This window comes from Staurois parvus, unplaced genomic scaffold (genome assembly GCF_062004578.1).
Source record: "Staurois parvus isolate SC_StPar_1 unplaced genomic scaffold, SC_StPar_1.0 ptg000913l, whole genome shotgun sequence".
NCBI classification, from domain to species: domain Eukaryota; kingdom Metazoa; phylum Chordata; class Amphibia; order Anura; family Ranidae; genus Staurois; species Staurois parvus.
The window spans coordinates 623,370-633,995 of record NW_028318709.1 but is presented as its reverse complement, the minus strand read 5'-3'; the positions used below and the strand labels follow the sequence as shown (position 1 = coordinate 633,995).

At 49.5% G+C, this 10,626-nt stretch overlaps 1 protein-coding gene across 1 annotated transcript; it reads left to right on the top strand.

The window, feature by feature from the left end:
- Window positions 1–9,196: 9,196 nt before the first annotated feature.
- Window positions 9,197–10,138, top strand: LOC149442097 (olfactory receptor 1M1-like). The gene has a single exon (XM_089656523.1). The coding sequence runs from the start codon at window positions 9,197–9,199 to the stop codon at window positions 10,136–10,138; it is 942 nt and encodes a 313-aa protein (XP_089512649.1).
- The last annotated feature ends 488 nt before the right edge of the window (window positions 10,139–10,626 follow it).

Sequence of the window (10,626 nt, the reverse complement as noted above, 5' to 3'; positions counted from 1 at the left end):
TCTACAAAGGGGGGTTTACAAAAGGGTCTACAAAAGGGTCTACAAAGGGGAGTCTACAAAAGGGTCTAAAAAGGGGAGTTTACAAAAGGGTCTACAAAGGGGAGTCTACAAAAGGGTCTACAAAGGGGAGTCTACAAAAGGGTCTACAAAGGGGAGTCTATGTGTTCGGAGCGGCTCACAGCTAATAAAGAACTACAAGTCACAACAGTTTTTTAGGACCTCTTCTATCATGACCATATCCTCGGTAATAAGGAATGACTCTTTTTTTGCATTTGAAAGCAGACACCCTAGAGCACGGGTGTCAAACTGGCGGCCCTCCAGCTTTTGCCAAACTACAAGTCCCATGAGGCATTGCAAGATTGACAGTTACAAATATGACTCCCAAAGGCAGAGCCATGATGGGACTTGTAGTTTCGCAACAGCTGGAGGGCCGCCAGTTTGACACCCCTGATCTAGAGAATAAAACAGCGGTAGTTACCATTTTTTTTTGTCACATGAGATTACCGCAAAGGTCTAGGAAACGCCAAATTTCAGGAAAACAAAAACACACAGGGCAAAAAAAACCCGTAAAAAATTACCCATATTTTTAGTAAAATATAAAAGAAGAGGTCGCACCGAGTAAATAGATGCCCAACATGTCAAACCCTAAATTTGTGAGCAGCCGTGAAACGGCGACAAACTTCAGTACCCTATATTTTCTATAGATGATGCTTGAAAGCCCCCTACAGGTCATCAGTGTAGAGTTACAGAGGAGGCTTTTTTTTTTTTTTCTTTTTTTTTGAGGGGGGGTGTTTATGCTTGGGTGTAACTTTTACTTTTTGCAATAATTTTTTTTCTTTGTTGCTTACCATTTTTTTTTCATCACGTAGAGGACAAAAACGCCCCATATTGGATGATTTTTAGGTGACAGGTTCTCTTTAATGAGGCATTCGGGGTCTAAAAGCCCCCTGTAGTCTCCTCTGTGCCCTGCTGAATGTATTGCAATGAGTGTTGCACCGATGCTGGGTTTTTTTTTTTTGGTTACGAGTACCGATAATTCCGGTCAAGTACTCGCCAATACCACGTACTAATACCTCCGTGGGGACATTTTTGTCCAAAAAAAGTTGTTTACATCCAGTCCAGAATGGTAGTGACGTCACTGCGTCTCTCTGGTCCTCCTAGACTAGATGAGGAACGACGATCCGGTCTTTCCTCGCCTCTGTATCCAGACACCGCAACCACTGGATCGGATCCTGGGCTCGCCGGTGAGAAGGGTGGGGTGCCGATACCAAGCACTCGTTCAATTGTTCCCGATACCCGAAACCGAAACTTTTTGCGGTGCGATTTGAGGCCATACAAAATGAATGGCGCTGCGAAGAATTGCATGCGATTTGAACAGGAATGTGGTGCGGTTTTTGTTCGAATCGCATGCGGTTTACCACACAGCCCCTGTGAACCCGAGCTTGTCAGAGTGACTTCCAGCATGAGTTCATACAGGAGCTGTGCAGGAAACCTGCCTTCATGATGGGTTCTACCAACGAAGCTGCAGCTCCCGATCTGAAGCTTCGGCTCCTCCTGCCTCTCCCACAGCTTTGTTCCCCGCATCTCCAGTGGCTCTCTCCCCCCCAGCCTCCAGCAGCTCTCCCCCTCAGACTCCAGTGGCTCTTTCCCCCAGCTTCCAGTAGCTCTCTCCCCATAGCCTCCAATGGCTCTGCCCCCCATACTCCGACAGCTTTCCCCCCCAGCCTCCAGCAGCTCCCCCCCAGCCTCCAGTGGCTCTCTCCCCCCAGCCTCCAGTGGCTCTCTCCCCCCAGCCTCCAGCAGCTCTCCCCCCAGCCTCCAGTGGCTATTTATCCGCAGCCTCCAAAGGCTCTCTCCCCTCAGCATCCAGCAGCAATTTCCCCCCAGCCTCCAGCATCTCTGTCCCCCCACCCTTCCGTGGCTCCCCCCCCCCAGCCTCCAGCAGGAATCTCCCACCCAGCCTCCAGTGGCTGGCTCTCTCCCCCCAGCCTGCAGCAGCTCTCACCCACCCAGCCTCCAGTGGCTGGCTCTCTCCCCCCAGCCTCCAGCAGCTCCCCCCCCAGCCTCCAAGGGCTCTCTCCCCCCAGCCTCCAGCACCTCTCTCACCCAGCCTCCGGCAGCTCTCCTCCCCAGCCTCCAGTGGCTCTCTCCCCCTAGCCTCCAAAGGTTCTCTCCCCCAGCCTCCAGCAGCTCCCCCCCACCCTCCAGTGGCTTTCTCCCCCTAGCCTCAAAATGCTCTCTCCCCCCAGCATCCAGAGCCTCTCTCCCCCAGCCTCCAGTGGCTCTCTCTCCCCAGCATTCATAAGCTCTCTCCCCCCAGCCTCCAGCGCCTCTCTCCCCCCAGCCTCCAGTGGGTGTCTCCCCCCTGCCTCCAGTGGCTCTTTCCCCCCAGCCTCCAGCAGCTCTATCCCCCCCAGGCTCCAGTGGCTCTCTCCCCCCAGCATCCAATGGCTCTCCCCCCCAGCCTCCCACATCTCTCTTCCCCCCCAGCCTCCAGCGGCTCTCTCCCCCTCAGCCTCCAGCGGCTTTCTCCTCCCAGCCTCCTGTGCCTCTCTCCCAACAGCCTCCGACAGCTCTCTCCCCCCAACCTCCAGTGGCTCTCTCCCCTCAGCCTCCAGCAGCTCTCCCCCCCAGCCTCCAGCAGCTCTCTCCCCCAGCCTCCAGTGGCTCTCTCCCCCCAACCTCCAGTGGCTCTCTCCCCCCAGCCTCCAGCAGCTCTCCCCCCCAGCCTCCAGCAGCTCTCCCCCCCAGCCTCCAGTGGCTCTCTCCCCCAGCCTCCAACAGCTCTACACCCCAGTCTCCAGCAGCTCCAGATGCTCTGTCCCTCCACCCTTCTGTGGCTCTCTCTCCCAGGCCTCCAGCAGCTCCCCTCCCCCCAGCCTCCAGTGGCTCTGTCCCCCCACCCTTCTGTGGGTCTCTTCGCCCAGCCTCCAGCAGCTCTCTCCCCCCCAGGCTCCAGCGGCTCTGTCCCCCCACCCTTCCATGGCTCTCTCCCTCCAGCCTCCAGCAGCTATCTCCCCCCAGCTTCCCACGGCTATCTCCCCCCCCCAGCCTCCAGCAGCTCTCTCCCCTCAGCCTCCAGCAGCTCTTTCCCCTCAGCCTCCAGCAGCTCTCTCCCCTCAGCCTCCAGCAGCTCTCTCCCCTCAGCCTCCAGCAGCTCTCTCCCCCCAGCCTCCAGTGGCTCTCTGCCTCCAACCTCCTGTGGTTCCAGCCATTCACTGGACCCCTTCCCCCTTGGTCCCTCTGCACCAGATTTCCACTATCCCCGTCTGTCAGACACCGAAAAGCAGCTTCACTGGCCTGGGGATGTGAAATCCCCATGGCTCCTCTCCTCACTGTGCTGAAAGTAGATGGCTAGACGCCTTCTGATTGGTCGGCACATCACATGGACAGTACTGATTTCAAATCCCTAGACCAGTGAAGCGGCTTTTCGGTTCAAATCACATGCAATTCTTTGGAGGGCGATTTGAGTCCACTCATTTGGTATGGCCTCAAATCGCACCGCAAAAGGTATCAGTTTCGGGTATCACCAGCAATTGCACAAGTACTCAGTCTCGGCACCCCACCGTTCTGACCGGCGAGCCCAGATCCGCTCCAGAGGTTGCGGTGATGGATACGGAGGCGAGGAAAGACCAGATCGTCGTTCCTCACCTCTATGATCTAGGAGGACCAGGGAGACGCAGTGACGTCACTTTCGGTCCATTCCTAGACCTCCTCTGTAACCTGTACTTTTAAACGTCGCCTTTGGAGATTTTTAAGTACCGCAGTTTGTCGCCATTCCACGAGGGTGCGCAATTGTACAGCGCGACATGTATCTATTTCCTATCTATTTACTCGGCGTAACAACATCTTTCATATTTTACAAAACAAAATTGGGTTGTGCATTGTTTCGTTTTTTTTAATTCATTAATGTGTATTTTTTCCCAAAAAAATTAAGTTTGAAAAACTGCTGCGCAAATACCCTGTGACATAAAAAATAAATAAATAAATAAAATAATATATATATATATATATATATATACAGTCAGGTCCATAAATATTGGGACATGGACACAATTCGAACATTTTTGGCTCTATACACCACCACAATGGATTTGAAACGAAACGAACAAGATGTGCTTTAACTGCAGACTGTCAGCTTTAATTTGAGGGTATTTACATCCAAATCAGGTGAACGGTGTAGGAATTACAACAGTTTGCATATGTGCCTCCCACTTGTTAAGGGACCAAAAGTAATGGGACAGAATAATAATCATAAATCAAACTTTCACTTTTTAATACTTGGTTGCAAATCCTTTGCAGTCAATTACAGCCTGAAGTGTGGAACGCATAGACATCAGCAGACGCTGGGTTTCATCCCTGGTGATGCTCTGCCAGGCCTCTACTGCAACTGTCTTCAGTTCCTGCTTGTTCTTGGGGCATTTTCCCTTCAGTTTTGTCTTCAGCAAGTGAATTGCTCAATCGGATTCAGGTCAGGTGATGGACTTGGTCATTGCAGAACATTCCACTTCTTTGGTGTCTTTTGCAGTCTGCTTTGGGTCATTGTCCATCTGCACTGTGAAGCGTCCAATGAGTTGTGAAGCATTTGGCTGAATATGAGGAGATAATATTCCTGAAACACTTCACAATTCATCCGGCTGCTTCTGTCAGCAGTCACATCATCAATAAATACAAGAGAAGCAGTTCCATTGGCAGCCATACATGCCCACGCCATGACACTACCACCACCATGCTTCACTGATGAGGTGGTATGCTTAGGATCATGAGCAGTTCCTTTCCTTCTCCATCCTCTTCTCTTCCCATCACTCTGGTACAAGTTGATGTCGGTCTCATCTGTCCATAGGATGTTGTTCCAGAACTGTGAAGGCTTTTTTAGATGTCGTTTGGCAAACTCTAATCTGGCCTTCCTGTTTTTGAGGCTCACCAATGGTTTCCATCTTGTGGTGAACCCTCTGTATTCACTCTGGTGAAGTCTTCTCTTGATTGGTGACTTTGACACACATACACCTACCTCCTGGAGAGTGTTCTTGATCTGGCCAACTGTTGTGAAGGGTGTTTTCTTCACCAGGGAAAGAATTCTTCGCTCATCCACCACAGTTGTTTTCCGTGGTCTTCCGGGTCTTTTGGTGTTGCTGAGCTCACTGGTGCGTTCCTTCTTTTTAAGAATGTTGCAAACAGTTGTTTTGGCCACGCCTAATGTTTTTGCTATCTTTCTGATGGGTTTGTTTTGTTTTTTCAGCCTAATCATGGCTTGCTTCACTGATAGTGACAGCTCTTTGGATCTCGTCTTGAGAGTTGACAGCAACAGATTCCAAATGCAAATAGCACACTTGAAATGAACTCTGGACCTTTTATCTGCTCATTGTAATTGGGATAATGAGGGAATAACACACACCTGGCCATGGAACAGCTGAGAAGCCAATTGTCCCATTACTTTTGGTCCCTTAACAAGTGGGAAGCACATATGAAAACTGTTGTAATTCCTACACCGTTCACCTGATTTGGATGTAAATACCCTCAAATTAAAGCTGACAGTCTGCAGTTAAAGCACATCTTGTTCGTTTAATTTAAAATCCATTGAGGTGGTGTATAGAGCCAAAAATGTTAGAATTGTGTCGATGTCCCAATATTTATGGACCTGACTGTATATATATATAATGTTAAAGGGGTAAAAAGTAATTTTCTAGCAAAAAAAAATACAGATTTTATTTTTAAATGCAAACAAAAAGTGTCAGAGAAGGTCTGGTCTTCAAGTGGGTAATCAGTGGAGCAGTTTGTTGCAAGTTTGTCTGCTTCCTCCTGCCTTCTAGAGGGTTCTGAAATGTTGTAGGTTGGGAGAGTCAAATCTACAACCTTAATATTTATGTGGTCCCAGCCAATCCCTAGGAGAGGGTACCCAGTGGGGGGCTGGGGAGTGCATAATTATTTGGGGAACTGAGGCAGCCCTGTCTTTGGAGAAGTTCCCATCCTGAAGGGCTGTTGCCCTCCCAGGCAGCCCAACTGAAATTCTCCCAGTGTTCAGTGAGGTCCTTGTCCAGGAGGAGAAGTTCCCATCCTGAAGGGCTGCTGCCCTCCCAGGCAGCCCAGCTGAAACTCTGCCTGTGTTCAGTGAGGTCCTTTTGCTGGAGAAGTTCCCATCCTGAAGGGCTGTTGCCCTCCCAGGCAGGTCAACTGAAATTCTGTCTGTGTTCAGTGAGGTCCTTGTCCTGGAGGAGAACTTCCCATCCTGAAGGGCTGCTGCCCTCCCAGGCAACCCAGCTGAAATTCTGCCTGTGTTCAGTGAGGTCCTTGTCCTGGAAGATAAGTTCCCATCCTGAAGGGTTATTGCCCTCCCAGGCAGCCCAACTGAAATTCTGCCTGTGTTCAGTGAGGTCCTTGTCCTGGAGGAGAAGTTCCCATCCTGAAGGGCTGCTGCCCTCCCAGGCAGCTCAGCTGAAATTCTGCCTGTGTTCAGTGAGGTCCTTGTCCTGCAGGAGAAGTTCCCATCCTGAAGGGCTGCTGCCCTCCCAGGCAGCCCAGCTGAAATTCTGCCTGTGTTCAGTGAGGTCCTTGTCTTGGAGGAGAACTTCCATCCTGAGGAGCTGCTGTCCTCCCAGGCAGCCCAGCTGAAAGTTTGCCTGTATTCAGTGAGGTTCTTGTCTTGGAGGAGAACTTCCATCCTGAAGGGTTGCTGCCCTCCATGGCAGCCCAGCTGAAATGCTACCTGTGTTTAGTGAGGTTCTTGTCCTGGAGGAGAAGTTCCCATCGTGAAGGGCTGTTGCCCTCCCAGGCAGGTTAACTGAAATTCTGTCTGTGTTCAATAAGGTTCTTGTGCTGGAGAAGTTCCCATTATGAAGGGCTGCTGCCCTCCCAGGCAGCTCAGATGAAATTCTGCCTGTGTTCAGTGAGGTTCTTGTCCTGGAGGAGACGTTCCCATCCTGAAGGGCTGCTGCCCTACCAGGCAGCCAAGCTGAAATTCTGCCTGTGTTCAGTGAGGTCCTTGTCTTGGAGGAGTACTTCCATCCTGAAGGGTTGCTGCCCTCCATGGCAGCCCAGCTGAAATGCTACCTGTGTTCAGTTACTGTAGATCCTTGTCCTGGAGGAGAAGTTCCATCCTGAAGGGCTGTTGCCCTCCCAGGCAGCTCAGTTGAAATTCTGCCTGTGTTTAGTAAGGTTCTTGTCCTGGAGGAGAAGTTCCCATCCTGAAGGGCTGTTGCCCTTCCAGGCAGGTCAACTGAAATTCTGTCTGTGTTCAATAAGGTTCTTGTGCTGGAGAAGTTCCCATTATGAAGGGCTGCTGCCCTCCCAGGCAGGTCAACTGAAATTCTGCCTGTGTTCAGTGAGGTCCTTGTGCTGGAGAAGTTCCCATCCTGAAGGGCTGTTGCCCTCCCAGGCAGGTCAACTGAAATTCTGTCTATGTTCAGTGAGGTCCTTGTCCTGGAGGAGAACTTCCCATCCTGAAGGGCTGCTGCCCTCCCAGGCAGCTCAGCTGAAATTCTGCCTGTGTTCAATAAGGTTCTTGTCCTGGAGGAGACGTTCCCATCCTGAAGGGCTTCTGCCCTCCCAGGCAGCCCAGCTGAAATTCTGTCTGTGTTCAGCGAGGTCTTTGTCCTGGAGGAGAACTTCCCATCCAGAAGGGCTGTTGCCCTCCCAGGCAGCCCAGCTGAAATTCTGCCAGTGTTCAGCGAGGTCGTAGCTTCTGCTGAGCTGGGGGGCCTACTTGCTGAGATTCACTGCAGCTTTATAAGGGATATTTCTGACGATCCAGCCTCGAGAGTTCACTAAGGAAAAATCTGTTGGATGTTGGAAGGTGGCATCCGAGTATCCTGGGACATGGTGAGTACAGACCTGTGTGCAGGATTCTGGTGACTGCTGCTGCTGCAACCCCTTGTGCGCTAAGGCAAATTTTTGCGTAACCTGGAACGTTGCATATGGTGTCTCAGTGCTGTCCATTTCTGGGCTACCACCGAAGGGACTGTTGCTAGGAGTGGCTCAGGGTTTCTGGAGTATTCCATGGCTCCCTGCATCTTACGTTATTCAGCAATAAATTCAAAAGAAAAGGAACCCCTAGACCAGGTGTGCTCAACCTTTTGAAGAGCCATTTAAGTGATTTGGTAAACAGTCGAGGGCCACAATCAAACTAAATGGTTCAGAATTTAAATTTTTGTTATTTTGAATAGCACAATGAACATTTTCTCTTGCAGCCGCTGAATGCCGGCATGAGGGAGAGAAGGAGAAGCTTTCAGAGGTTACAGGAGGGAAATGAAAGAGATCGGGTCCTGTATATGCCACCACACAATGTACTCTGATGCTCTGGGATGGTGGATCGGCAAGCCCAGATCACATTCAATGGGTTGCCGACTATTGGCATGAGCTTCCCTGGTTTGAGATCAAGGGCCACATCAGAGAGCTCAGAAGGCCACAGGCTAAGTACCCCTGCCCTAGACAGTTTAATGAACCCAACGAGTGACTGTTGCTGTGTGCCTGGCTGCTGCACTAAACTGGGAAAGGAAACCTGGTATAATTCAGTGGGCCCTTTCTGTGGCGAAGGCCAAATAACCGAAAATATGAAAAACTATTATAAGAACAACCAAAAAGGCCTCACTAAAGGAATTACAAAGTCCATTACTACCCTACTGAATATTTATGTGGTCCCAGCCAATCCCTGGGAGAGGGTACCCAGTAGGTGGCTGGGGAGTGCAAAATTATTTGGGGAACTGAGGCAGCTCTGTCCTTGTCCTGGAGAAGTTCCCATCCTGAAGGGCTGCTGCCCTCCCAGGCAGCCCAGCTGAAATTCTGCCTGTGTTCAATGAGGTCCTTGTCCTGGAGACCAGTAGTATTAAACCCAGTCCAGCCAGCTTTAGGGTCCTTTAGTTTTTGGATGGAACTCTCTATGACAAAGTATATTCATAATTCCAAGCTAGCAAGGGTGCTCCCAAAGGTAGGCATGCAGTGCTGGGTTGTGCATCAACCTTGGGAGAAGAGGAAGGATGTTCAAACTGCTCCCCAATGGGAAGGGAAGCCCCAATGGGAACGGAAGCTGATCTGAATCTTACCACTACCCTTCACAGGGAACACTTGAACTCCATAATTTGAATGGTGTATCCACATAAATTTGGCCATATAAAGTAGACCTACTCATGGTTTATCTTCTGTTTTCTATCTTTTATTTTATCTCCTCAGACCTTCTCTACTCACAGTTTGCTGACGTATACAGATGGACAACCAAACCACTAATTTTGAATTTGAACTTACTGGTTTCCCAGGAGTCCCTCAGAAGTTCCATACGCTGATGTCCTTCTTTTTATTCATTATATACAACATAATGTTTATCACCAACGGCACCGTTTTCATTGTGATCATCCTAAAGGAGAAGCTGCATGAGCCCATGTACATTCTAATCGCCAACTTGGCATTTTCTGACTTTCTCTTTGACGCGGCTACCTTGCCTAAAATGATTGGCAAGTATTGGTTCGATGGTGGCAAAATATCCTTCCTCGCCTGCTTTGTGCAAATGCATCTGGTCCATTGGCTGGCTGTAGTGGACTCATTTATCCTCATGTTGATGGCGTTTGACCGCTACATTGCTATCTGCAATCCACTGAGATATTCGTCTACAGTTACCTACAAAGCGATCCTGTTTAGCTGCGGTTTTATGTGGTTCTCCGCTGCTGTTATCACCTTAGACCTCATAATAATTTCCAAATACCCATTCTGTGGTCCAAACAAGATCGTCAGCTTCTTCTGCAACAGCTCAACCATCTTGCGCTTGGCCTATGCCGACGTTAATTCCACTCGAGAAATTCTTTTGACTGTAGCCTTGGTGGTTCTTTTCGGGACTCTAGCCCTCATCATGTTATCCTACATCGCCATCTTGCTTTCTGTTTTTTCATTGAGCCATTCAAGTGGCTGGAGAAAGGCGTTTAAGACATGTGTGACGCATTTATTTGTGAACGCCCTGTTTTATGTCCCGCGGGTGTTTGTCTACATTGCCAATTTTGTAAAGTTGGTCCTCAATCCCGACCTGGGGGTCTTCATCATTGTCCTACAATCCTATCTGCCACACTTAGCCAACCCTTTCATATACTGTCTGAGGACCGAGGAGATCAAGAAGATTATCTCTGGTACTTTTAAAAAAAATGTTAGCTTGAAAGTATGATTGACAACTGTTGCTATTTGTATTGTTGGTCCATCTGATTAGTACATTTTAAGTTGTGTCTGCTTCTCCTTTTATTAAGTTGATATTTTTACTGAGTTTCATGATTCCAATATGATACAGCTAGACCCCCCCCAACACCATCATGCAGTTCTAACCGATTGGCCAGGTACACCATTGTGCTCCAAATCTCCAATTTCAGCTTATCTCCAAGGATCTATGGCATGTGTAAAGTTGCAACTCGCAGAAGAACTTGGGATCCATCAAAGCAGCCAAAACTTTCCAATCTTCAGTCATCCAGTGCTGGTGGGCTGGTGAACCTCGTAGTCCTATTTTCTTCTCTTTGTAGACAGGAGGTACCCCAGCTTGTAGACAGGTGCAGTTAGGTACCAGAAAAGTGTTTGGTTACAGCTGCCAGTGTCATGGGTTCTAGACCCCTTGTCACATACCTGATTGGAGACTGAAATGACGAGGTTGGCCTCTCTTGTAAC

Bases quoted from the DNA above. Each gene is read 5' to 3' on its own strand.
- LOC149442097 (XM_089656523.1), top strand. From the start codon at position 9,197: ATGGACAACCAAACCACTAATTTTGAATTTGAACTTACTGGTTTCCCA.